The 27,451-nt window shown below is 43.6% G+C and overlaps 1 protein-coding gene across 4 annotated transcripts in view; it reads right to left on the reverse strand.

The window, feature by feature from the left end:
• The window catches only part of trrap (transformation/transcription domain-associated protein), an 82,638-nt gene that overhangs the window by 50,291 nt on the left and 4,896 nt on the right, over positions 1-27,451 (reverse strand). For 3 of the 4 annotated variants that reach the window (XM_079372410.1, XM_079372412.1, XM_079372411.1), the window contains exons 11-41: positions 26,909-27,005; positions 25,855-25,993; positions 25,083-25,161; positions 24,321-24,555; positions 23,901-24,240; positions 23,704-23,801; positions 23,396-23,590; positions 23,098-23,289; positions 22,838-23,003; positions 22,476-22,732; positions 21,909-22,109; positions 20,613-20,764; positions 18,059-18,258; positions 17,587-17,804; positions 17,096-17,293; positions 16,642-16,902; positions 16,371-16,532; positions 16,034-16,130; positions 15,696-15,817; positions 13,629-13,799; positions 11,741-11,809; positions 10,532-10,552; positions 9,922-10,041; positions 9,490-9,609; positions 9,082-9,246; positions 8,689-8,870; positions 8,284-8,482; positions 5,189-5,317; positions 4,040-4,306; positions 3,278-3,484; positions 970-1,128 (exon numbers count right to left, since the gene is read on the reverse strand). In XM_079372410.1, the coding sequence (XP_079228536.1) occupies positions 970-1,128; positions 3,278-3,484; positions 4,040-4,306; positions 5,189-5,317; positions 8,284-8,482; positions 8,689-8,870; positions 9,082-9,246; positions 9,490-9,609; positions 9,922-10,041; positions 10,532-10,552; positions 11,741-11,809; positions 13,629-13,799; positions 15,696-15,817; positions 16,034-16,130; positions 16,371-16,532; positions 16,642-16,902; positions 17,096-17,293; positions 17,587-17,804; positions 18,059-18,258; positions 20,613-20,764; positions 21,909-22,109; positions 22,476-22,732; positions 22,838-23,003; positions 23,098-23,289; positions 23,396-23,590; positions 23,704-23,801; positions 23,901-24,240; positions 24,321-24,555; positions 25,083-25,161; positions 25,855-25,993; positions 26,909-27,005 (5,218 nt within the window). The remainder of the gene's footprint in view (positions 1-969; positions 1,129-3,277; positions 3,485-4,039; positions 4,307-5,188; positions 5,318-8,283; positions 8,483-8,688; positions 8,871-9,081; positions 9,247-9,489; positions 9,610-9,921; positions 10,042-10,531; positions 10,553-11,740; positions 11,810-13,628; positions 13,800-15,695; positions 15,818-16,033; positions 16,131-16,370; positions 16,533-16,641; positions 16,903-17,095; positions 17,294-17,586; positions 17,805-18,058; positions 18,259-20,612; positions 20,765-21,908; positions 22,110-22,475; positions 22,733-22,837; positions 23,004-23,097; positions 23,290-23,395; positions 23,591-23,703; positions 23,802-23,900; positions 24,241-24,320; positions 24,556-25,082; positions 25,162-25,854; positions 25,994-26,908; positions 27,006-27,451) is intronic. The other variant, XM_079372409.1, reaches the window with a different exon arrangement.

The following is a 27,451-nucleotide window of genomic DNA, read 5'->3' on the forward strand; positions in this document are numbered from 1 at the left end:
CTTAGAGGGCTGTGAGTTACCGTAAATTCCGGACTATAAGCCGCTACTTATTTGTCACGTTTTGAACACTGTGGCTTATTTATGGATTTTTCTTGGGGGATAGTGAACTTCTGCCGCAGAAACATTTGGCCTCGTCACAACGGATCTTAATATCAGTCATTTTGCGTTTCATGCACCCTTATCATGGAAAACACACGGAGAAATGCATATGATGCAGCTTTCAAGTTAAAGGCGATCGACCTGACTGTCAAAGAGCTGCTGCAACGAAAAAGAGACTGAGGAAGTGAGTAATGAAGTCATTCTGAGGCAGTGAATGGATGGACTTTTTCTTGTGAAATGTATTGCGGTAATCTTTTTCATTAGCCGTGTTACAGACACTGTTCGATAAAGGATTTCCAGTAGGCTTCGTATTTGTGGATGTTACCAGTAGCTTATGTATTCAATTAAAAGTTAAAACAATGTTTTTGTGTCACGTCTTTCTGTGTAAATAGCTCTGTTACAACGTGGACACCTGTGGCTTATAATCAAGTGTGGCCTACATATGTACAAATACATTTACTTATTTTTCGCCGGTGCGGCTTGTATCCAGGTGCACTCAATAGTCCGGAATTTATGGTAAGTATTAATGAACAGGTTATTGTTCTGAAATAATAAGAGGCTCTTGTTGGGAAAGATCCAAAAGGAAACCTGCTGAATAAAATACTGACACGGGACAGTGATCATCAACACAGGCCTCACCTGACCCCTGAAATATAAATAGTCTCAGGCGTTTAAACAATTAACTTAAAAATTTAAAAGGTTGAAATTCTTGCATTAGGTTCATTGGAAAAAGGACATTTCCTGTCAACATCAACCATAATAGCTGACCGCCTGTCAATTTAAATGACTGAATACTGTTTATGTAAGTCAAAACTGTATTTAGCTTCGACAGCTTCTTTGCCTGTATTTTATGACAATCCATGAACACACCTGCTGGTCTTTAATCCTCTGTAACTCCCATTTGATGACCACCTCGGCAAGGTCCACAGCCAGTTTCCTTTGCTCGATGGTCACACTGGGGGTGAAGCCCAGACGCTGCATTGCACTGATCATGTGCAGCACAAGGTGGTGACGCACAGGGTAGTAAACCTGGGAGGAGATCAGAAAATGATGATGAAAAGTAAAAAAAAATAAGATCTGAAATACATAGAAATTAAAATATTCACAAGCCAATTCACTATTTCTAAAATGTTCACAACTCTTAGCCTCCTTCTTTTGTTACAAAAAAACAGAGACAGAATTTAAGTATGTCGCGGTGGAAAAAGATACAATGTGATGTGTGTGTTGAATGTGATGTCTGAGTGAGTGAGTGTGTGTGTGTATGCTTCTGTGAGAGAGAGTGAGCGAGTGAGACGATAAGATACGTGTGTGTGTGTGTGTGTGTGTGTGTGTGTGTGTGTGTGTGTGTGTGTGTGTGTGTGTGTGTGTGTGTGTGTGTGTGTGTGTGTGTGTGTGTGTGTGTGTGTGTGTGTGTGTGTGTGTGTGTGTGTGTGTGTGTGTGGATAAGATACGAGTGTGTAAGTGTGTGTATGAGTGTGTGTGTGATTCTATTTGGTTCGGACCTGAGCTGGGTGTGTGTGTGTGGGTTTGTGGGATGAGGAAGGGCTGCGTGCTTAGTGACACACGGCTTCAGAAGAGTCAGGCCTTAATAAGTCAGAGTCACTATATATATATATTTAAACGAAACGCGTTGATGGGTGTTAAAATCAAGTTCATAGTATTTCTTTGCTCGACGGCTGGTCCTTCGCTCCAGATTTTGAAGTGATACCACATGCAAAGCTCTACTCAATCACTTCGGTACCTACAGTCACAAGTGGCAAACTCAGAAGTCATATTTCCACTTACTCTCAAGGACATGATGACACACACTTAGCCCTGAGAATTCACTCTCTCAAGCGTCACACTCAAGAGTCACTTAGCCACCCTGCGAACTGAACTGGGACTCTCCAACACACAGACAAAAGAGCAAGAGATGAGATGTCTATCTGAGGGCTGTTGCCTGTGTCAAAGAATATTAAAGCCTCTCACTTTGAGGGTAATTATAGCCGATCGAGCGGGGCTCGACAGCTCCTTAATGACAGAGCGGCTAAGCCCTGTCCATCACGTGTGCACACATAGACGCACGCAATTTCTCTATTTCTTTATCAGACGCACACACACACACACACACAAACGCACGCAAACACACACACACACCAAGTCGCTCATCTGCCTGTCATTATCTTCTCCCCAGTGTAATTATGCTGATGTGATTACATTAGATTAGTCATCTGGCCCGGTGAGAGCAGCCTGTCAGTGAGATAGAGAGGGGAGCTGAGGGAAATGTCAGTCTTCTGCCTAAAGACTGGAGCTTTCTGACCGGCGAGGCGGTGAGCGTCGGCTGAAGAGACGAGAGGGCACAAAGTCTCGGAGAAGTTTGGAGGGGATGAAGAACATAAAGGCCAATGATCCTTTGCTGGGTGCAGACTTGTGAACACACAGGGATGCTCTTTGACTCTGCGGAGGAGATTTTATCCAACATTTACAGGCAGCGGGCGGTTATCGTTTTATCCACTGCCCAGTGACGAATGAGCCAGATTTTGATTTAATAGGACACATAAAGCCCATTGTGACTACTGTCAATATGAAACTCACATTTTGTTAACTTAGTTGTATGATTTAAAAACTTTTTATTAGCTCAAACTACATGATCCAACATTTGCACGATGATGCTCCATTCCCACGAGGACTGGTTAAGTGACATCCTGTCATTCAGGGCACTCAAATAATCAGTCAAAACCAGCTTCTCAACTGGTCTCTCCACATGTGCTTCACTGTGGTTACCCAAGTCACACTGAGCAGGGAGCTGGCAGGTGTGAGAGACGGCCGTGCGTCTTCACAAGAGTGTTAGCTCGCCCTGTTTTATGACTCAATCATACGAATATATTTGATACTCAGTGATAAATCGTCCTGATAGATCTATTATGCTCATTCATATTACGATGTTGGATGTTAATTGGAAACCAGAGCTATGATTTTTTTTTTTTTTTTTTTTTAAATCAGGCACACGGTTGTTGGCAAAATCCCCAAATAAGTTTCCTGTAACGCTGAACGAGACGTTATGAAAACCTTGCGAGACAAGACCAGAAGCTGACGTCATGTTCTGCCTCATTCGTTACCGTTCCCTCATCTCTACCCAGCCTATATGAAAACTCTTTTTTTTTCTTCTATGTACCCATTTGATTCCATATTCGCTTACCCTGAAGTGCTGTACAATGAGATGCAGTATGTGGACCAGCTGCGGTACAGTGTGGCCCTCCTCCACAATGATCTTACGAGTCCAGTGGGTCAGCATCTGGTGGCCATCCTCCATTCGGGCTGGAACGGCTGGGGTCAGGATGGCCATGGCCTGCCGCACGATGGCCCGGGCCTCCATGGTGTGTGCCTTCAGCAGACTATGGAAGACCTGCAGAAAGAAAACAAAAGCTCATTTTCCGATGAGATTCTTGCCTTTTCATTTGCTTTTTTCAAGCAGCCTCTGTAGTTAGTTGTTAGTCCTGTGCTAGGAGATCATTACCAACCGTTGCCTTTTAAGTGTCTTACGTACTCCTCGCTGTGAAACTTGCAAACAAAGGATTTTTCAATCTGTGAACTGTGCACGCTTGATCATAATCCAACTCCATGACAGGCTTTAAGTAACTATGACACACTAATCTTAGGCTGATCAGTATTAAACTGACTGTTTAACAACAAGTTTATCACTCCTCATAGAAGATAAAAGACCCCTAAAACTTCTTAATATCTCTTTTACAGCTTTCATATTCAACTGGATGGAGGTTACAAGACTGAAAACAATTCTCTTATTTCTTTTTTATATCTTTTAATAAATCTGTTGTCTTATTTCACCTTTATTTTTCCAAGATTCTGTTTCTCTGGCTTTCTCCCAGTAGGCGTTGATTTACTTAATAAAGCTACTGAAATAGGACATTGTGTTGTCTCTGGTCTGTCATTGCGTCCTCACCTGGAGGACGATCTTCTTATGAATGGCAAACTTTGCGATGATGTGGGCCAGGAGTAAGTGACCACTGTATTTGCAGGCAGGGTCCACGCAGGCTTTGGGCAGGAGGCACGGCCAAGCGAAGGTCATGAGGCGCCGCAGCTTGCTGTTGCGTGACTTGTTGTTGTCGTGGATGTGGTGGGGTGCGTGCTCCACCAGCAGGGTGGAGAACTGCAGCAGGCAGATTCGCAGCGAGTCTAGAAGGTCGGCCTGCTTCTCTGGATCCAGAACCTTTGAGATGGACGGGAGAGATGTGGTCAAATAAAATCCTCTCAAACCCCGAAGTCAGTGGTGTAGCTTAAATGCAGGCCAGCAGAGGTCATTAGATGGCTTCCATTATTTTATGCAACTCAAAAGGATAAAATGAGAAGATAAAAAGGCTCATCATATTTATCTGTTGGTCAACAGGAAATGCAGTACTGGCTAAGGTTTGCTTCCATTCATTGACACTGCACAACAGTCCATTCTGTGACAAATCAGATATGGATTACATCAATTCCGAATAGCCATCACCATGTGAGTTTCCTAGAAGAGAGGTACAGATTGGAAGAGAGCACATGTGTGAGTGAGGAAGCGAGTTTTAACCAGACGGGAAAGCAGCCATTAGCAGCCATTAGTACTGGTGAAGTTCAGTGATGAGATCTGCCACAGCACAAACAAACACGCTGACCTTTAGCTTGGTCACACGGTGACATTTACACCGGGAATTATAGTCTAGCCTGATGAATGAAACGTGATGGAGAGAGAGAGAGAGAGAGAGAGATCTGTGGAGGCTGAGACAGAGAAGACACAAGGAAGAGGAAAGAGACAGAAAGACTACAAGTGAATGATCCAGAAGTGTGGAGGACATTAGAGAGGACAAATCAGACTAAGTGGGATGTAGTTGATGATGACCGAGTGTATGGAGATGTGCTGACTGATAAGACGTTAAGAGAGGAAGTGCACCAGGTAATGAAATTAGAGGGATGGATGGGGGACACAAATCTGGTGAGTAATCAACAAAGGGAGCAGGATTAAGCAGGCTGAATGGAAAGAGAGATGTTGAGAGGAGGGAAAAGAAAGCCTGCGAGTGTGTGTGTGTGTGTGTGTGTGTGTGTGTGTGTGTGTGTGTACCTTGGTGATGAAGACACTGGTAATGCTCTCAGGATTGTCTCCCTCAGGGTTGGGCGGTCCGAGCAGCTGCTCCCCTTCCCCTTTCTCAAAGCTGTGCAGGAAAGCTGGATTCAGGATGTGCTGCAGCACCTTTGAAGTAAAGGAAAGAAAGAGGCATTGAAACCATTGTACTGACGTTATTTTACTTTGAGGAAAAAGTCACCTTTGACTCCATCACGTTTTCAAAGACAACAGCAGATTTTACTTACATCACAACCTGCAAGAAAGGAGAAAAGAGTCAGTGAAATACCCTGCTGTGATCTGCACTATGTAAGACCTCAAAGGCACATCATTTAGTGATGAAAAGGGATTCTTTAAATGGAGGGGGGGAAATTGGGTCGGCCGATTGAAGAGAGAGAGGAAATGTTTGGAGGAGAGAGAGGCAAAGGGCTGAGAACGGATTCGAACCCATAGCCGCTGCAGCAAGGATGACGGCCTCTGCGTATGGGACACATGGCATAACTGCTAGGCTATTGGCGTTCGGAGTATATATTATATTAAAAAAAAAGAAAAAAGAAAAGACTTAAGGCAGATAACAAATGTCCAAAACTCAGGACGCATGGGGAGACTTTTAAAGAATCAGAAATGAAAGCTTTTCTTACTCATTTGAGGAGATAACTATAATCATAAAGACAAAGGCTTTATTAACTGGTATATTTTTGAATAACAAAACCACTATAAAGCTAACGACTGCATTAATTCAAGAAGCTGCTTGTCTGTTAATGAATCACTCGGATTCAATCCATCATTGGGGAGGACGGCGCATCGCTCAGTGGAGAACGAGCTGTGGCAGCATATGTTGAAGATCCTCCATCAGCACATTATTCAGACTGGCTCTGAACAATGTACATGCATGGTGAATAGAATCAAACACGTATGATGTAACATACACACACACACAGTCCTAAATGAAGAAGCAACAAAAAAAAATGCATGGAGCACCATTATGTTCTGCCATCTTATCTGATACTATTAATTGTAAGCTATTCTTAGATCAATCACTGTAAGAGCTCAGTCGTGCTCTTCATTGTTTTGCTCTTGCATGCTGTGTGTGTGTTACATGTGTGTAAAACAACTCCTCTGAGTATAGAAGTTTAGATCTCATTGTCTATATATGTTTATATAGTTAAAAAAATAAATTAAATAAAATGAAGATTAAAAGAAGCAGCAGAATGTGAAGCAGAGGAGCTTTGCTTAATTCATTTTGTAAACTTGTTTGTTTGCTTGTCCGTTTGAAATGCATCCATGAATGCTTCAAATGCTTTTGAACACGAGAGCAGCACAAACTCTGAAGTCTTGAACAAAAGAAAGACGGGAGCTGCATGAGGTCAGTCTGTGCCATCCCAGATGATTCATTGCTTCTCTCTCTCTCTCTCTCTCTCCTTCGTTCCATTACGCACTCCTCTCATGTCTCAGAGATACTCTCTCCGAGCCCTGTGATGCTACTCACACACACACACACACGACTGATATTATGCTTCCGCTGAAACGCTAAAGGCAATTATTTAAATGTCAGTGGAGGTAACACCCACACTCACGACTCATACACCAATCAACACAAACAGATTCCCACAGGAACACAGCCTCTCTCTTTCCGTCCGTCTGTCGTTCGGCTCGCACACACAGCCAGCATCTGCTACGCACCAGAGCAGGACAATCAAGGGAAAAAACAACATGAGAACATTTCTCGTAGTGGGTGGGGCTGATGCTGCTTTGCTTGCTAAGAAGCTAAAGTCTGCTCTCTTACAGATTCTAAATCAGCAATCAGCTGTATGAAGACACACTACTGTCATTAAGCTGAAATGTAACCACTGACTTTTTTTTGTTCGATATTCCCCCTCAAGCAGTACGGCTGTTGAAGCTAAATAAGTGAAGGTGAACAGGAAAGAGAAGGGTTTAGTGCGTAGAATAATAAACACCAGCTTATGTCCTTGCTTTTAAGAGTTTTAAGTGTGCTCGTGCAGGCTTCTTGTTTGTGGCTGTGTGTGCACAGGTGTATGTTCATGCCACATAGCCATTTGGCGATATGCTACCATGGCCTCCCCCACTGACCCGTTTGTACTTAACAGCAGTGCAGCTGTTCCTCTGTGCCAGGTTGTGCGCCTGTTACAGATGTGCATAGAGTATGTGAGTGTGTGTGTGTGTGTGTGTGTGTGTGTGTGTGTTTTTAAGCACTAGGGCCTGAATGTGGGCGAGTGAGCTTAATTAAAAAGTAACCGGAGTTATTGTAAGGTTTGCAGGAAGTCAGGTGAGGAGGACAGAAGCATTCATGTGTGAGCCTCTAAAGGGTCCAGAGAGCCAGACCAAACGACCTTCAAAACCCACCAACCAGAGAGGTAGCACAGATCAGGTCCCAAACCGAGGAAGCAAAGGAAGCAAGCTGAAGAAATAATCAATCATTGAAAAGGAAATACAAATAATCTAAGTAATGTGAAATAAAAAATGGCTCCAAATTAAACTTTAAAGTTCCTCTATTGCATAAGAAAATACGCACAGCTGTTTCTGGTTTTCTGTGAGAAAACTAGAACAGGATGATGAGGGCCAGACAGCGAGAGGAGAAATGGTTAACCTGGCGGCTCTACAGAAGAAACTTTTTTTTCTGTTTTTTTTTTTTAACTCGTGTTGAGCAAAACGGACCTAGTCACTAAACGTTTACACGTTGGGCCAAAAAACGTTTAAACGGCAAACTGTTTAAAAGTCACACAACTAATTTGAACGCAGCGTAACCTATATCGGTATAAACCATATTAATCTTAAAACTCAATGGGAACTATATCCATATATCTGAAAATCTTAATATATTGCCCAGCCCTGCCCTTAATGTATAAAAACTATTCTTGAATTGTTTCGTAAATGAAACGAAAAAGAAATATCACAGTTAAGCAACAAGCCTTTATCCATCTCTTGTAACTTTCACTAATAATGAGAAATAAATAACAAATCCAATAACAGCTTAAATGTCCACACTAAACAATGATTTGCAGATGAGTCGACAAACATTTAAAATCGCCTGTGGCATAAAGCCATGCGGTACGTTTCATTGCCCGTCTGTGTACCTTTGCTTTGAGCTCATCGTTGAAGTGTGGGTCGTTGAACTCCACAAAGCGGAAAAAGAGGGAGCGTTTCTGGGCGATGGAGTAGTTCCTTGGAATCTCCTCCTCCATGTACTCTTTCAGGAAGGTCATGTTGCATAAGAAGCGACCTGTGAAGGCCCTCAGCAGCTGGAACAGCAGCTCGATCTCTGTGTAGTTACGCCTATTGAGGAGACACGGGGTCAATAGGTTCGACGCACAGACACAGTATTGTCTTAGGTGAGCAACCGGATTTTGTACAAATTATTTTGTTGATATGTATTTATAACTCAAAGAGTATTTCATTTTATCAAGTTTTAAAGTCACAGCTAATTCTCAACAAAAGCTCCTTTAATTTCATCCCATTACAGTTGAAATAACGGCACATACTTGCAGTAGCTGAGCAGGCAGAATGCCAGCAGCTTGGGCTCCTTCCAGTTGGTGGCAGCCATGTTGTCTTTGCGGTGCCTCTCCTGGAAGGCCTCACTGACCCAGACTCGCCTGAGCTGGCTGACGAGGGAGTGTTGCCCTGCCAGCCAGCCTTCATCATTCTTCACTATGATGCTGATAATCTGTGGGGAGGTGATGGAGCAGGAAAGGATTAAGTTATAAGTTATATTCTTTTTTACATGTAAAGTGCCTTTGAGCCCTCGTAAAAGCGCTTACAAATTAAATGTATTATTATTATTATTATTATAACATGGATACGTCTAACCCGTCGAGGCAGGATAGTGTGAAAATACTCTTTATTCTGATCAAAACTGTAATGATGTGCATGAATACTTTGATAGCCTGAAACTGAAGGTCCAGTCTGGCTGTGGTGGTGGAGGGAGAGCCAGGTCGGACAGTGGCTGCAGTGCCAGCAGGAACCAGCAGGGGGACGAAGCGGTTGGGATTAGAAGCCAGGACATCTCTGAGAGGCTTGGCATCTTTGTGTTTCAGGAAGCTCTGTTTACAGACAAATAGATTCCGTTATTAAAGGAACTTACATGACTACATCAACAGCTGTAATTGAATATAAATCAAAGCGATGATTTCCCCGGGTTATCAATTCATATATTGACAACTGAGCCTCTGATCTACAAATTCCCAACTGATTAAAGCTAATGCTTTGGCAGAAAAATGCATGCGTCAAATTTGTCACTGAAAAATGTTGAGGCTCAGCTGCTTGAAGCTTCCAGTGAGTCTGACCATGAACATGCGGCTCCACTGGGGGTCGTTCAGCGTGGCCTCCATCATGAACAACTCCACTGTCTGAGATGGGTGGCGGGTCAAGAACTTGATCAACGGCTCCCTGAATGGACTGCCAGCCTGATGCAGGACGGACAAAAAGAAAAACAGCAAAGGGGAAAAAGCATGTGAGAAAGGAGGAAACAGAGATTAATTCACAACAGCTAACGGAGCTTTAGATTCAATCATTTGTTTCTTAGGACTTAACATGCCATTAAAAAAATACATCTTAAAAGAATCAGACAGGAATTATTTTTTTTTAATTAAGTTGTCTTTGAAATACTTCATAAAATTGTAAACTAACAACTGAAGCATGGTTTTTCTATATACAGTCGAAACTAATCCTCAAAAGGCCGAAATGATTGCTCGTCTACGACAGCTTTTTTTTTCTACCTCTATGAGCATGGCCCTCTCCGTCTTCATCACCACTTCCAGAAGAGGTTTGACCAGAGTCTGAGGTGCGGCTGGGATCAGGTGGAAAAGGTTGATGATGGCGGAACAGATCTTCATCTCCTGGATAAAGAGTTGGGGGGGGGGGGTGCAGGAAACAAAGGAGTGATTTTTTTTTTTTCTAAAGACGATTGGATGAAAACAGGGACAGTGTCTGACAGATACTCGTAATGGACAGCCACTGTAGAGAGACGAGGATGAATTTTGGTAAACCATGAACAATGCTTTCCACAAAGTTAGCTTGGGTTCTTGAATAACATTCTAAACAAGGTACAAACAAACACACGTCAGTCATAACCCTTGTATTTTTTATGCAGTATGACGTTTAAAGACCAACAGGGATGGGGGAGAATTGCAGAGCACTAAAACAGAAAAAGTATGGAGTTAAGAGGTATGTTTGTGATGACGGTAACATTTCTACAAACAACTACAAACACAGAACTACGGGGCGATTTCCACCACAACATAGGTTTAATTCAGCAGCAAGACATTGGGTCAACTATCACTGACAGAGAGTCACCAACAGAGGGCGCAACACCAGGTCACATCTCACCTCAACGCCCTCCAACGCAGGCTGTGCCGGAACGGGGAGACAATGATCAGAGTCAGCAGGGCAGCATGTGTGCATTTGATTGTGTGTGTCTGTGTGTTGTCTGTCTCTGTTCCGAAGGGGAGGTGAGCAGATATGACAGGGTGATAATGAAATGGGACGACAGCAGCAACCTTTACAGGTGACCTAGTGGACACCTTTTCTCGGCACAAAAGGGGGGAGGGGATTAACAGAGCTGGAGCCAAGCTGAGATGTGTACAAATCTGTGGCATTTGCAGGAATAATGCTCCTCTGACAGACACCAGGTCAAGAACGCAGCACCTGACATTTTGGTTTTTTTTGTGGAAACCCTTTCAGTCAACGTAAAAAAAAAAACTTTCATATTTTTAACTGACACCTTGTTACTCCTCTCACTATTCTCTTCCACCCTGATAACCCTCTTCCTTACTTAAATGTCTGAATCCTTCCTCCTCGGCCCTGCCCTGTCCCTCCTCCTTCAATTTTTGTCTTTATCAGACCACGCTGATTGACCCCCCCCCCCCCCCCGCGACCCTGGCTTTCATTGTCCCAGCCAGAATTGCTGTCAACACCCACAAAGACCACTAGTTGGACGGAAGGAAAGACAAAGGCTCAATTTGCATTCTAATTAAGCGAACCAATTTGAGATAGAGCAGAAAGAGTTCACATAAAGAGAAGGGAGGAGGGGGGGGAAAAATGGACATTATTTCTATGAAGGAGAGGCAATGGCTCCCCCCCCTCCTCCTCCTCTCTCACCTTTTCTCTGCCTTTACAAGGTTATCTGTCGGGGAGATAATGAGGAGACGCAGCGCTGGGCCCCACCACCGCCTGCCTGGCGCCTAATTAATCATTGATTGTAATATGGCCACTCACAACTCATCTGGGAGGAGGCCACATTGAGGAGGTGTTGACTTCATGTGACCGTGGCTTTGAGTATGTGTAAGGGGCAATTTCTCTGCTCCTTCAGTGAGAGCTGTCAGGCTCAGAGGGACAGAGGAGCCGAACAATAAAAAGGTGCCAGTAGGCAGCTGTGTTGCTCCCACAGGCTGTGACTGCTACCGTGTAACAATCACATGAGATTATTACCGAGGGATTAGAAGAAAAAAAAACATGTAGTGAGTGGGAAAAGCTGCTTCTTTGTATTTAACAGTAGAGAGACGTGTGCGTGGAAGTGTCTGGTCTGTGTGAACTTACACTGCCATCGCTGCGCTGTCCACCCTTGTGCGTTATTACAACCACCTCCATCCACTTCCTCAGGTGTTGCTGAGAGAAAAAAAAAAAAGACATGATTTTTTTTTTTTTTTTGAAACTCTAATTATCTCCATGGGGCAATTAGCGCACCAAGCAGTCGACCACAGGAGCAGAGACCCACATAAACCCTGACAGAGCAGGGGGAGCAATTCGGGGTTAAGTGTCTTGCCCGAGGACACATCGGACATGTTGCTCGCAGGGGCTGGGGATCGAACCCTCGACCTTCCGGCTGAGAGACGATGACCCTACCCACTGAGCCACAACCGTCCAACCGCCAGTGATCTATTTGTGTGTGCATATCCATAAAGCTCAATAGATGGAAGTTTGCACAGACAGGATATTTAACAGAATGCACTTAAAAATAACACACATTAAAACTTTACACTGCAATGTCTGTGGGCGATCCCACTGTTGCACATTCACCGGATATTTTCTACAGATAACTTATCTTTTAAATGTTGTGGCATCTTAAGATGATGACACATTCAAACTATGTTTTTATGATCGCGTTGCTTCGATTAATGCTTAGGCTCCTGTTTAAAATAAAGTGTGTAGAACTGCATGTTTATGTTTACAATAAATTATTGAACGTAAATTAAAAATGGACTAATCCCATGTTACACATTTTTTTAGTCACGTATAACAACACCTTAAATATATAAAGTTATGAAAGCCAGAGAAATTCACAATTGTATACTTGTAATGGAACGTGTCTTGTAGGCGGCCGTGATGATAGACACAAAATGTTGATCGTTGTCACGGAAACACAGAGGTTACGTCAAAGACTGCTGCATAAGCTAGCACTAGCTGCTACTGAAAGCTGCCGTTCTGTCGATGCATGTGCTCTGTGATAAAAAAAAAAGTCATGTAAATTATACTTGCACACATCGTCAGTACACATTGTCTTTGTCAGGTCGGTTTCGCCAGTTCATATAGATTCAATGAGGAATAAGTTTGTTTTTACTCCCATGATACACCGGAAGCCTCCACGTCATCTTCTCGTATCGTTTTGATTGAGAGCCCCCGAGCAGCGGATTTTAAATACTGTACGTTTCATTTTTTCGACAATATTTCACATATTACACCGTGAACTTGCTCACTTCAATGCATTAGAACTATCACTGCCCCCACTTTTCCTATAAACGAGGTTATTTATCTTCACACACGTGTAATAATGGAAATACCATCGCTCATGTGACATGAATCTCTGCAGACTGTTTAATTTGAATAAATATACGGATGTAACGTAAATGAACACATACGCAACATAAATTCATACCTTTCTTTATGCTGTCGGCCACAAGTCTAGCACTGCACAACTGTCTTCTGTAGAAACTACATTGGAGTTTTATGTTAAATGCTGAAGGCTGCAAATATAGGGAAAAAGTTAAACCGAAGTCTTATTCCGTGGATATATTGGGAGAAAAACTTGCCAATAAACCTGATTCAACTTCTTTCCTCTGGAGAGAGAAGGCACGGATGTCTCTCCTGTTATTACTTGCGCTCTTAAAATGAGTAAAATTTGCAGAATAACAAGTTCAAAATTGAAGGGTTCAAAAAAAAAAAAACACCAAAATACTCTGGAATAGATTCTTTTAACACACATATGATCACAGGGTGTTTTTTCCCCGGAGTCCTAATGATGCCTCTTTTCATGTATTTTAATTTTAACTTAATGTATCTGGTCTGAACGTCCCTTGAACTTTGAATGTGTATTGCAATAATGTGTTGTTTTGTGTATTTCCTAAGAGGCTGAATCTCCCGCCTGCTCTACAATCTGATCTTTTGACGTACGAATAAAGAAACGCTGAATCATTACGACGTTTCTTACCATCATCTGGTCGCAAAACTTGTCATTGAAGGAGTTTGGGAAAAGTCGTGTGACGGAGGTCAGGCGGTTCACCACGTTGAGCGTCAGGCTGCGGTAGTCCCCGAGCATCATCAGTAAGGGCCGCATGTGAGTGTGGATCTGGTCCACCTCGATGGTCGCACCTTCCAGGAACTAAAACAAGAGCAGAGAGAAACCTCATTCACCAGTGCTGACAACTCTGGAGACGAATATTGTGAAAGAAATCAGAGCTGCACTTTATAGATCAAGATGTTTCTCACTTTATTATGGTCAGACGTGTTTTATTATTCAACATTCTATGTTGAAAAACGTTTGTTGGAACGAAATGTTAAGTCTTTAACTGAGGAAATTCTTGGAAAAAATAAAAGTGTTTTGTGCTGCTGTTGTATAATTAAAAAAATGTCCATGATGCATTCCAATCATTGAGGTTGGCGCTTGTGGAAGCTGTTTGTTTTAAAAGTTTACATTTAAACCACCCAGAGCACACTCTGTGACTGAAGATATTAGCGCCTCGTGTCTTCATCCAGGCCACTCAAATGAGGGCACGACCAGCCATAAACAAGCACACATGCCAAAACCACACACTGATGACGCACAGCACCGAACAACAAGGGAGGGAATGATGAATGGCAGCCACATTCATTTTCCTCTCAGAGCTGAGAACAAACACTCCATCCTGTATTGATCTGCCAATGGCAACGCTCATTAGTGCTCGCAGGCTCCAGATGAAAGAATGGAAAGAGCGGGGAATGGCATCCAAAAAAAAAAAAAACACAAGATAGTGAAGAGGAGTGACAGAGGTGAAGAAAGAAAATGAAGGACACAGGAATGGAAAGAAAAGGGGACAAAGGAGAGATGGATGGATTCTTGGATGGTATGGATACTTTGAGAAATAGAGCCAGGACTGATTCAGGGGAGAGTGTGATAAAAGAGACTGAGGTCCATATGAAGGGCGGGGGGCTTAACAAAGGAAGAATATTTTATACCAGATAGTAAATGATACAAGCAGTTAAAAGAAGAAGAGAGAGAAGCCTCAGGGCTGAGCAGTAGAAAGAAAAGTCAAAGGTGTAGAGAGTGTGTGTGCGTTTTAGAAGGGATTAAAAGGGGGCCAGCAAGTTCACAAGTCTGATCTTTGGCTTCATATCTTAAGGGCATGGTCTTTAATTCTGATTTAGAAAGGTCATGTCTGTAGCTCTCTGGCTGGAGTGGAGTCAGGAGAGTCATTTAACAGCATGTCAGAGCTTTCATTCCAATCAATCTGAAAGTATAAAGTATAAACCAAACATGCAAAGATGGGACTGAGCTCGATATCGTATCGGCAGCTTTCAAACCCCTCGAACATCTCCCTTTATTCAACCGACTCCTCTGTATCATGGTTAATGTAACTACGGAAGGAAGAGAAAAAAAGCTATAAATGTTCATACGCAGGCTCTGATTGGCCAAAGGAAAAGGGAATGGAAGCTCCTAATAAAATAAGGTGTAAGGTGGATTTATCTTTTTGATATAAAAAGGACTGAATGTTGGATAAAATCTTTTACTGGGTTTGGACTGTGTGGACTTTTGCCGATGCAGCGGGAACATTTTGTTGGAGCATTATGACTGGAGAGTAAAGTACACTTTTAGACTGTCATATTCTGATATTGTACACGACTAATCTAATAGATTTGAAAGTATGAGAGACTCTTTTAATGTGTTTAATCCACAAAAAACGTTAAAACTGTGGACACACTGATGTTGTTTTTGGATTTTGTAACTCATACAGAGAGATCAAAATACATTTTAGTTCTGGTTAAAATCTCCTTTCAAGGCAAGGCACCAATCCCCCAACACCCAACAGCTCTAGCATGCTCCCTGTGTAGCAGGCTCTCACTCTCCATGAATGCATGTTCATACGTCCTGTTTGTGCACGTATTTGATTTGGTTTCTCCTCTGGGATTATTATTAAATGAAATTAATACTTTTGGTCTGCCGTTGTGTAAAGTGTTTTCAGCCTAATGTACACCAACAATAAAACGATTTTAAAGAAGGGAGGGAGGATGATGCACTGACCTTCCTCATGCACGCCTCGCCTGCTTCCTGCAGCTCATTGTTTGTGGAGTTGAGGGCTTTAAACAGGGCAGCAATGATCTTCTCCCTGGACTGAGGAAGGTAATTACAGGCTGCCAGGGCATCTAAACAGAAGACAGACACCAGGAACATTGAATGTATCTCCATCATATAAAATATCATCATGAACTGAATGAAATATGAATCATCTTTAAATTCCAGGTACTGGGCTTCTTCTAGAACAACTTTCAGCGAGGACAAATGTAAAAATCTAATTCAAAATCAATACAATAATCAAAACGAAGGGCCATGAGACATTCAGTTGTGAGGACAGTACTCACTGAGCGCTGCGATGCGAAGGGGAACCAGAGAGGGAAGGCTTTTGTAACAGGGCAGCTTCATCAGAGCGGCGTCCTCTGCCTCACACAGGTTCAGAAGCTAGAAAAACCAACAAACAAAAAGAATTCATGAGTTAAATAATAAAGAAGAACACAGATTGTTCCATCTCATATATGTTGCCATACAATATGAAGTACAATTACATTCATTCAATGTATTTTTAATATGGAAAAAGAGCCAGCAAGGATTTTATTTCTGGTATAAAAAGACCCCAAAACAAATATGAAACTACAACTTGAAAAAGTCCATTTAATAAGATTCAGTGTTTTTTTTGTTTACCTCTGTGTAGAAGACTTTGTGCTCCATAACATTGAGGTCCATCGTGAAGAGGCGGGGTTGCAGGGTGGTGCAGAAGGTGTTGCCCTCCATCAGGCCAATCTGGGCGTTGGCAGGCTGGTGGCGGAGCAGGTGTTTCTTCGGGGGAACCATATCTTGCAACACCTGAGAAGAAAAGCGAGGGCAAAAGGTGTTCAGCGTGATAAGACAAACTTTTTTTTTTTGACAAACGCATGTTCTGCACATGAAATGAAAGTCTCGTCTTTGCTTTTACCTCTTTGTGTGGTTCCATGATGACAGTGACACTCTTACCGGTGACCTGGGCGAGCACCTGCAGGGAGTGCATGGCCTGCTTTCTGACGGTGGAGTTCGGGGAGGTGACCTCTCGCACCAGGTCGTGCGTGACCATGTGGAAAGACTTGTCCTGGGCGGCGAGAAGCTCCTCTGTCTTTTCTTCGTCTTTTAATGGAGTGGCACAGCGCACCAGCAGCTGCTCCAGGGTGGTCTTTGCCATGGCTACTGCTCCGTTTGACACCTTATCGTGAAAATCAATAAGGTAGCATTACAAGGCTACTGCAGTGGCGGTACAAATGTGAGATAAAAAGTAAGCTGTTCCACAGCAACAGCTGCACGCTTTGTAAAATGTGGAGGAAGACAAATTAAAAATTATAAATCTGCTTTAAACTTTTGGAATATTTTTTGGTAATTTGCGTAATTTTCTCTCTCACCTCTCCTGTGAGGTCCATCATGACAAAGAGCAGGGCCTTCAGAAAGGTCAGCTGGTTCTGCAGCACCCAGATCAGAGGCAGTCTCTCCATGAGGAACTTGATGGACACCACACCCCCGAGCTTGGCGTACCAGGCCTGCTCGTAGCAGCAGGCGCACAGACGCTCCACGATGTAGGAGAACAGAGGCAGCTGGCACGCCTGGAAATGTAGACAAGAGGCTCGGATGATGAACTGATTTCAATTTAAAACTATGAAACACAAATGAAACAATACATCAAACACAGAGAGAATTCATTAAAAAAGTTTGAGTGATTAAAAGTGTGTGTTTATTGCAAACTTTTATATGTAAATGCTAGTAATCAATTTGTCAGAATATTTGGCACCAGACTAAGAGTGGAATCATTTTTTATGTTTTACTGGGAGGTAGAAAACATTTTAAAGCCCCAATGCTTTCAGTACATTCACAAATCATTTTCCAGGCAGTGACTCACTCTCTCCTTAGAGCCCAGAATGATGCTGGCGACGTCAAAGATGACAGCCAGGGCCACTTCTCCGATCTTACACAGCTCCTTCTCCTCGTAGGCCATGCAGATGGCTATGGCGTCGATCAGAACCAGCGGGTCCATGCCCTTCGAGCCGTTCTCCTCGCTGTGGAACATGGACGTGCTCGGCTGGCTGCCCAGCTGGTAAGACGGCAGCAGGAACGGACCTGTGGATCAAAAGGGTAAGAATGAGACGAGTGGAGACGCTCTGAATCCATTCTGCATTGAAGCATATTAACCGGACGCTGACAGGTCTGTACATTTTCTTTCGCGCAAAAACAAAGCTGGAACTGCAGAAGAACAGTCAAAAGAAAGATAGATGAGATAGATTTGTCATGCAGCAGGGAGTAAAAGTCAAAGCCAGGGCCAAACAGAAAGCTAATATTAGACGTGGAGAGAATGAAGAACACAAGTGCCTCACCACACTGCTGAGCGACAGCCACCATCGTGTAATGGCGAATCAGGCTGGCGACGAAGGGCAGCGCGCTGGGCCGCAAGTCTTTTATCACAGCAGACATGAAGGCCCCGGTCAGGGCCTGTTCAAAAGTCCTGCGTGCAGGAGTGTCCTGCGCTTTGTAGCGGTGAGAGATGATGACGTTGGGGATCCACTTCTCAGCGAAGCTGGTGTGGGACAAAAACAAAAGAAAACAAGTGGTGATGAATTAACTTGGAACATAACGTGGAAACATTTTTCACTGAAAACAAATGTTCTTCAAAGGTTTGCGTTTGAAAACGATCCTTTTCGACTGCAGTCCCTTATAACGTTCATTCTCCTTTTATTTCTGCCTCGTCTTAGCTCCTTCCTGCTCTCCATTTCCTCTTCTTCCCTTGATGTCCGCCCTTGGTATTTTTCTTATTTACTGCAGCTGAGGACATTCGGGCCGCGGTGTGATTGAGCAGCTGTTTTCTCCGTGCTTGAGCTTTTGTTTTATAACGCCACACACCACGGGCAAACCTGATGGATCGCTTCACTCTTTTGAGGAAGGAGGAGATGCGAAGGGAGGGTTAGGGGGCTCAGGGGGAAGAGGAAAAAAAAAAAGAAGGAGCCTGTTGAGAAAGTGGGTTTGCAAATAGGCATGTAAAGATTAATCCTTAACTCGTGATCAATCGATTCAAAGGTGTCAAGCTCGACATCGGCACTCTGAAAAAATGAATGGTAATAATATGGTGAGCGTCAACAGCTGCAGGGCAACCGTCGCACCATTGTCGTATAAATCCGAGATGTTTGGTTTATTATTTCATGGACTATCCCCTTTTTACATTAAAAGGAGCAGCTTTAGCCTTTGAAGCTAATTCCCAGCTGTAGCCCCCGGCCAGTTGTGAATCAGCAACCTGAGGTGGAAGCATCAAAACTTCTTTGACTTCACTTGCGCACGCACACACCTTACCGCTCTGACTGAGAACTGGGAACACACACAAACCGGTCAAACGGTCGGTTTGACTCAACTCTGTTTACTCTCACAGTGCCAACAGCTAACTTAACAATAACAACATCTCCATGAAGATAAAAGCAGATTTGCACTGATTTAGACTGAAAAAGACATTTTATACATATTAATACAAACAACATGAATTTTTGCCCTGATTGACATTTATTTGATTCAGTTTGTGTCTTTTTCCTGAAGGACAACTGAAAAGCTGCACTTAAAGAGACCAAAATATTGAAGGAAGAGAGAGAAAGAGAGAGAGAGAGGAGAGAGAGAGAGAGAAACAGACAGACAGAGGAGGATGCTGGATATCTGATGAGAGGAGGCGGAAGGTGCAGCCCCCCTGATCATAACTGACACACTTCATTATACCCACAGAAATGTGCACACGGACATATTAGCGTGCATTTGTATGCGTCAGTGCATAGTGACAGGAGAGTGTAAGGGCCATGCTGCAGCGTAAACAGACACGGGAAACTAAATTAGCCTCTGCCCGGAGATCAATGACGGTAATGCGATTAACCCACCCAACACCGCCCACTCCCCAGACGTGCGTCTGTTCAGGTGTGCCTTTATCTAACTCACAACGAGGCCTTCCAGATGGCGGTACGAGGGTGGAACTAGCCACTCGCTGTGTGTGGTGGGAACGTGGGCTACAGATGTGACGTGTCAGGGTTAAAGGAGGGCATGTCTACAGTCGGAGGGCCCGGGGTTGAGAGAGCGGGGAGGTGTAACAATTCAAACAGGTCGTGCGGTAAAGGAAGAAGTGGTCATGGGTAAATGCCAAGGTCAAGTAAAGGTTAGAGGTGGGAATGAGTGATTAGTGACATTGCTTTATTTAAATCTGAACTGAATCCAAAATAAAATTAAAAATGTTTTAAAACAAATAAATTCAACCAGTTAGTCTGAGGGGAAGCAGACAGCTCGCGTTAGCTTCATCTGACTGAATCAGGATAGTTTAAAAGCATGGCCATTAACACAAAGCTCCATCCAACACTGAAATGTAAACGAGTGGATTGCTAAAGCACTGTTTTACAAAAAGATACTGAATGCTCAAATCCCAATAACAACAAAATTGCAATTAATTTGCACAGCCCTACTGACTTCCAGTTCATGCTGTTCAGGACACCCAGAGGCGTCCTGAACAGAAGAAAAAGAAGAAGAAGAAGGAGCAGTAGAGGGTGGGCTCTCTGTGGGTACAGAGCCCACACTCACTTCAAACAGAACTGATGAGGAACTTTTTTTTTTTTTTTTTTAAGAGTCTTTAACATCATTCGTTGAAGAAAACCCTCACTCCACACGCCTTAAACCACTTCATGATTTTGTGTGCGTTAGAGTCTCTCATAATCACAACTTTGTTCAGATTAGTTGGGAAAAGGAAACTGATCTGTCGTTATGTCTTTGTTTGCCATGGATGATTTAGTGCCATTCTAAAAACTGGTTTAAAAATCATTTTCTTACATATCTATAATGTAGTGATGATTAGTTCAATCACAATGACTGAGCACAAGCCAAAGCCAAGAATCAGAGGGCCGACACTTTACTCACTTGGGATGAGACAGAAGCTGGTAGAGAGCGTGCTTGTTGTCATCCAGACTTGTCATGGCCACGAGGAAACACTTGATGACCTCCCAGGCCTGCCGTCTGTAGTAAGGCTCCGTGTTGGCACTCTTCAGACAGTCGAGGGCCGTCTCGATCGCCTCGGTGGAAATAAAACAGACACACTCTTACCTCAAGCGCTCGGCATCTTAATACTCTTCTTAAAAGACACGTTTAAATGTTGCAAAAAGTTCATACTCCTGCATCATTAGTATGGAAATTAAAGTGCAAAGTACGACTTTATATGTGATTAATGCGCAGGAATAAAACAGTGCACCATCTGGCTAAGCAAAGGTCATTTTGATTTGAACATTATGGGCAGACTAACGATGGCAGTGAGGCCTTTTTAAAGGAGGAAAATGGACTAATGAATGCCACTCAGAAGAGAGGGGAGATAAGGAGAGATGAGGCTCAGGAGAGACGGTTCCAGACCTGTCAGTGTATAATAATATACTCTTCAGAACTAAGACAGGAGGAATGCTCAATTACTAGTACTTAGCTATGAAATCAAGAAGGATGAGAGCGTAAAACCGACTGATTCATCTGTACAAGGACAGCTTTAGGGATTAAAACAGCACAAGTCATTCAGACATGTGCAGCTCAAATCAAATGTTGGTGAGCGCCTCGGTGGTCTGCATGAAGAGACTGAGATCACTGATATTTGATCTTTCTACTTTAAAGCACTTTTCACGCTCTCTTTCTAATGTGCACACTAACAGTATGGGTGTATCGCGAGCCTGATAAAGATTCATGCCTTCAGCAAGAGCATGTCAATGTGTGTGTGTGTGTGTGTGTGTGTGTGGTCTGATGATAGCAAACACACAGACAGATAGCCAGAAAGAAGAGGGAGCAGCCATTAGTGGGAGTAAATAATGCCGTCATGGTGGCCCACACTAGATTGATGATTACTGACTGGAGATCAGGAGGAGAAACAGGAGATGAATTTAATTACCTGGAGGACACACACACACACGCGCGCGCGCAAACACACACCATTCCACTCCCTCGCTCTCTCTTACACACAAACTCCTGACAAGGATATATTGCTTTCAGCTGGGAACAATAATGAGGAATATCAAGCTCTTTTACGTTTACTTCTTTCTTTCTGAAACTAAAACACAAAAGAGAAAAAAGGAAGAGAAAAGGTCTTAAAAAGTTTAAACAAAGTAAAGGAAAACTAAAACTAAACTTTGCTCCTCAGAAAAAGTAAGACACACCTGCCAAATAGGAGCAGCAAGGTCTTACCTTCTCCATGGGCAGTTGTATGGATGCCTTGCAGTCAGTGAACTCGGCCTTGATGCTCGGCCCCTGGACTTCAGTCACCACGTAATGAAGCCTCTGAGACTCCTTCAGCATCTTCCTGTTGCTGCCGCCAAATTTTCCCAAAACCCGGTAGGCAACATGTGAGATGCTCTCAGCTGGGTTACGCAGAGTACGCCATAAGGCCTAGAGCACAAGAGGGACAGGAGGAGAAATAATGAGCATTGTGATGTGTTGATAGGGGATTGGGATATTTCAATATGAACTAAATCAATGCCAACATTGTGGGTGGATTGGAAAAACATTTGATTTTGGAGGAGAGTCAAACTTCATGATTTTCAACAAAGAGTTATGGGTGATTCCAATTCAGTATTTTAACTGCTCATAGTGCCATCACCTCTGTGTACCACTAGAGGGCGCATGAGATAAGTCACATGGAGCAAAATAAGCTGACAAGATCAGGCAAACAAGTACCGTTTTGATTTTGAAGTATGCTGCCATGCCTTAAGACAATTTGCACGGAGCAGTGTGATGTTAGGAACGACCGCGTACCTGCATGAGCTCTGCCCGGACGGGCTGAATGTGGTCGTAGAGGAAGTCCGGCTGCAGGTTGTCCACGCACAGCTCCAGAGTGCGAAGGCCCTGGCTGACCAGAGTCTGAGAGCCGTTGAGCGCAGATACCAGCGGATCCATGAGCATGGGTAAGTAGGGCAGCAGGGAGCTGAGACGCACAGGCACGGTCAAACACAACTCCACAAAGAGATCCTTCATGTGTTGCTTGTGAAGGCCGCTCTGCAGCATGTTCAGACCTGATGACATGGAAAAAATGTTCCTTTTACCTTTTTAAAAAAAAAAAAAAAAAAAAAAAATACAACTCATCTCACATAAGTTATGGCATACAAACTCAGGTTTACCTTGCAGAAGGTTGGGTAGGAGGGGAAGAAACTCCTGGTAGAGCAGGTCATGACTGCCTCCTCCAATGGAACGGAAGAGAGCCCGAAGAAGGAGGAAGTAGTTATAGGGCTCCTTTGCCGATTGCGCCAGCTCCATGGAGCTGTTTACTATCTTGTGGAGGTGTGGCTAACGAAACAGGGACATCTTAATAAGTGAAGTGCAAGCCCAAAAAACATGGAGGATAAAAAAACCCAGCAAAAACCAAAAGGTGAACGCTTACCTTTAGCATCTGCTCATTCTCTGCGGCAAAAAGTGACACTGAGCCAAAGACTAGCTTGAAGAGCTTGAGGTAAAGGTTGGAGAGCTCAACGTTGGAGCCCATCTCTGGCAGCCTCTCGAGAAGATACTCTACCAGGATGGTCGCAAATAGAGCCGATGTTGACAGGTTGGCCAGGAAAGAATTTGCCACAATCTAGAAAAAAAAAAAAAAAAGATGACTTAAGAGTGTAAGAAAATAGGTCAACCCTGACACAAAACTAAAGGCCCTTTCGTTCTTTTGTGCGGGAGCCAGCGTGTACCTGCAGTGCGTAGTTTTTCGAGATCCTCTCCACCATGTATGGCACCGTCGTCTGAAAGATCTCCTTGAACGTGAGGGGGTTCATCATGGTGAAGACCCCAGCAAAGTGCTCCAGAACCTCTTTCTCCTCCTTCATGCGTACAGTCTGACAGTTGGCCACCCTGATGTATGTCTGCTGGTTGTTGGCAACCTGTACCTGCTCAGGAGAAACAGCAGCGTTCAAATCTTTCAGTGTATCCAAGCCCTAACAAGTTTATGCATTCGGACGGTCAAAAAATACTGACTGGTAAATTCAACCTTTTCCTGTACCTGGTAGATGTCCAACGCCTGCATGGCGTATTTAACCAGCTTAATGTAGATTTGTGTCTCCTTTGGCTGAAGCTGCTTGTTTGGAATAAACTGAGCCTCTGAAAAGGGAGGATAAATTAATTGTAAGATATGCATTTATATGCTAGACCCCCCCCATTTGGATGAGTTTTTTTCAGCTTGCAGCGGTGTCCTCTCACCTCCTGGGGCCTTGCAGGAGGTGATGCCCCAAGTTATCGTCTTCACTCCACACACAAGAGTCTTCACCAAGCTGCGGCAGTCCGACACCTGGAACGTCTGCTTGTCTTCCTTCTCACCGGGTCGGTCGAAGGCCGTCGACTGGGACGGAGGCGCTGTGGGAGGAACAGGTGTGGGAGGAGCGGGAGGGGGGAGAGCAGGCGTGGTGGACGGCGTCGGTGTGGCTGGGACCCCGGGTAACGCCCCAGGGTCGACCACGCCCATCTCTGACTGGGGCTTGCACTTCTTGAAGATGGAGACGAGCTGGTAGCGTGCAATGGTGTGAAACTTCAGCACAAACACCTGAGTGATGGAGAGAGGATAGGTGATTAGGCTTTCTCGTCGATGATTAAGGGCATCCTCTCTGTCGATCCGAGCTCTACCTCGAGCATTCTCATCAGGATGTCGCGCCCATTGCCATTCTCCTGTTCAGACTTTGAGCGGATGCAGTCCACCAGGTTGAGCAGCAGCTTGCAGGACATGGTCTGGATGTTGCTGGGAAGAGACTCATCGTCAATGTTCTTGGCGAAGAGCTGCACAGCTAGAGACAAATCGGTCAGGGGCAGGTTCTGCCGGACGTGGTGGACCAGGTCGGCGAGCGTGCTGTAGGCCAGGGGTCTAGAAAGCAAAAGAGACGTGTAACTATGACATATTGAGCAAAATAATGAGCACAACTTATCACTGTAGAGTAGTGAAAATGAAGTAGGCTGTCAACTTTAAAAAAAAAAGCAGAAGTCAGGAAGTTTGACAGATATGGAAAGTGGTTCAGAAAGTAAAGGAGATAACGAGAGGTGTCGAGTGTCAGACGTTCGCCTTGTTTTCTGTCTCGCTAATGTGAAAAGACAACAACTTTGCTGAGCGTTTCAGAATGAAGCTTCTGAAGAGGGTCAACAAGGTCTGGAAATGAACAAAAGGGAGAAGTGGGCTGGCAGCCTACGCTCTGCTCCTGCAGGTAAACATGACAACCTGACAAGTGCAATCTGAGCTCAGTGTTGGTAGAATGTCAGCAGCCAACCCGAGAGCTGCCTGATTAATCCGAGAGGACACTTAACGCACACCTCGCTGTGCAATCAGCCACAGGAGAGTGAGAAGGAAGATACCGACGCAACGAGCGTCGCACGATCGGGAAAACACTCAAAACTCACCTTAGAGTCTCCCGAGCCGTGTAACCAGAACCAATCAGGATGGATTCATCGAAAAGTTTGTCCATACAAGGTATGAACTCTGAAACACAGATAAATCACATAGCTTTAATAAAATAATCAATACCCAAGGAAATATTTAAGGAACAATGGTCTACAGAAGATTTGTGTAGATGTGTTGTTGAACCATTCAGATGGAAATGTTGTGAGTGATGATAAACTACAAATGTCGAGGGTGAAACTAAAACCCTTGACGGCGTTGAGGGCTGTATAGAGCCCACGCTCTAACCATAAGGTCACCAGCTCCCCACTGAGACAGTTTTAAAGTGGAAGTATTTAATAGCTAAAGACAAAAGAAGAGAAATATAATGACTTTATCATTGCATCTGTGCTTATTTCTGCAGCTGACTGTGATCAAAACTTATCTGTTGTTTGATGGTTTCATTTTCTGTCAGTCTTTTGCAGGAAATGAGACCAAGCTCTGAAAAGTCTGATCAGGATTGGCATGACTGTTAAACCAGCATTCACCTGCTGTATTTTATTACTTTTATTCAACTTTGTTTTTATTGGATTTTACTTTTTGTTTTTATTTTTTGACTTGTTGTAAAGCACTTTGGTTGGCCGAAAGGATTGTTGTAAAGGGCTGTATAAATAAAGTACATTACATTCTTTGACTTTCACCTTGAAGTGTGATTTTGAATTTTTTCCCACACTTGTTTTCCATGCACTCATGTGTGCGCGTGCGTGCCATGTGTGTGTATGCGTGTGTACGTACGACTCCGCAGGTCAGTCGTGAGGATGTGTTTGGCCGCGATGAGCAATTCCTTGCGGAGGTGAGCGGTCTCCGAGGGGCAGTTGGATAGCAGCTGCAGCATGCCCTTTACCATCTGCTGAGAGTATTTTCCTACCAGGTCCTGATAGGGCAACACACACACACACACACACACACACACACACACACACAATATATGAAAATAAGAACAAATCAATCTTAATTAAAACTTTTAAACACAAACCAAAGGATGTGCTGGTATTCAATATGTTTCATTATGTGTCTTTTCCATTAATTTGGCCCAGCAGGGTTTCAGCACAAAAGCAGCCAAACTGCAGCAACCACCAACACAATTCTTCTAGGTGCGTTTGAAGGCATTTCAATTGGTGTAATCACAAGTTTTTGATGTTTTTAAACCAATTCGTTCGTTTTTCTGTCTGTCTTTTAATAATGTCTGATAATGCCTAAGTGAGTGCAGCGGGAGATAGCTTCAGAGAGGAGATGCTCTTTCCATAATTATGAGCGACTCCTGCACGTTTCACAAAGTCTGCATTCAATTTTGTGTCCGTTTCATCTTCGGACTTCACAACTTCTTTGTTTTTGTATCAATGAGCACATGGTGGAACACCCTGCCCCCTGTCAATCACCTGACTACCAAAATAAGGAAATATTATATACAAAAAAAAAAAAAGACATGGTCTTTGTGCTTTTTTAAATCTCTACAGTCAAGGCATCTCTATGACTTTAATCACCTTTTTCTTGATTGATTGGACAGTTAAAGAGAGAGGACCGAGTGGGATGTCATGAACCAAAAAGTCGATGGTTGGAGTCTTACCCAGAGCCAGCAAGGGCTTCGCTGGGTTGAGCATGCGTCCAGTATACAAAAGCAAAGCTAAACTGATGCTCCTTGTAGAGGAGCTCTGATTAAAGTCAATGATGCAAAATGATGCAAGGGAATGCTAAAACAGATATGACAGCTATTTCCTAATAAAGCAGTGTAAGTCATTGAAACCATTCCTCCACAGTGATGAAACGCAGAGCCATCAGACAGGTGTACCTGGTAGATCCGGATGATGTAAGCGAGAAATGAAAGAGTCTTGATCTGTGCAGCGATGAAGTCAGCATACAACTCTTTGTTATACAGCTTGTGTTGCCTGCAGAGAGAAACAGCACAATTAACATACAAAAGCCATTTAGAGCCATCAAAGACATTAATGGCGCTGCACACCTGCAGCAGTTGGCAATTACAGAGGTTGAAATAGTGAGTTTACATACGGACCGTTCTACATGGTGGACTTGTTTTTTGCGTCACAGCTGCTACCGCACGTCAGAAAAAAAAACTTTTTCTTAACCTGCCAGAGTCTGCGGAGGTGTTTTGTCTAAATTAACTCTGCTCCATTTCCTTCCTGTTAGAATTGCTAAAAAAAAAAAAATCATCCTACCCTGAGGTTTCACCTCCTGCTAAGCCAATTTCTCCAATTTTAACTTCCCCAAATGGATCTTTACTCTGGCTATGGCAGGCAAAGCGCCTCGCAAAACCATCAACAAACTTTAGTGCTAGAGAGGAAGAAACGTTCCCAAACTTACTTTGAAGGCTATA

Source organism: Symphodus melops (genome assembly GCF_947650265.1).
Source record: "Symphodus melops genome assembly, chromosome: 21".
NCBI lineage: Eukaryota > Metazoa > Chordata > Actinopteri > Labriformes > Labridae > Symphodus > Symphodus melops.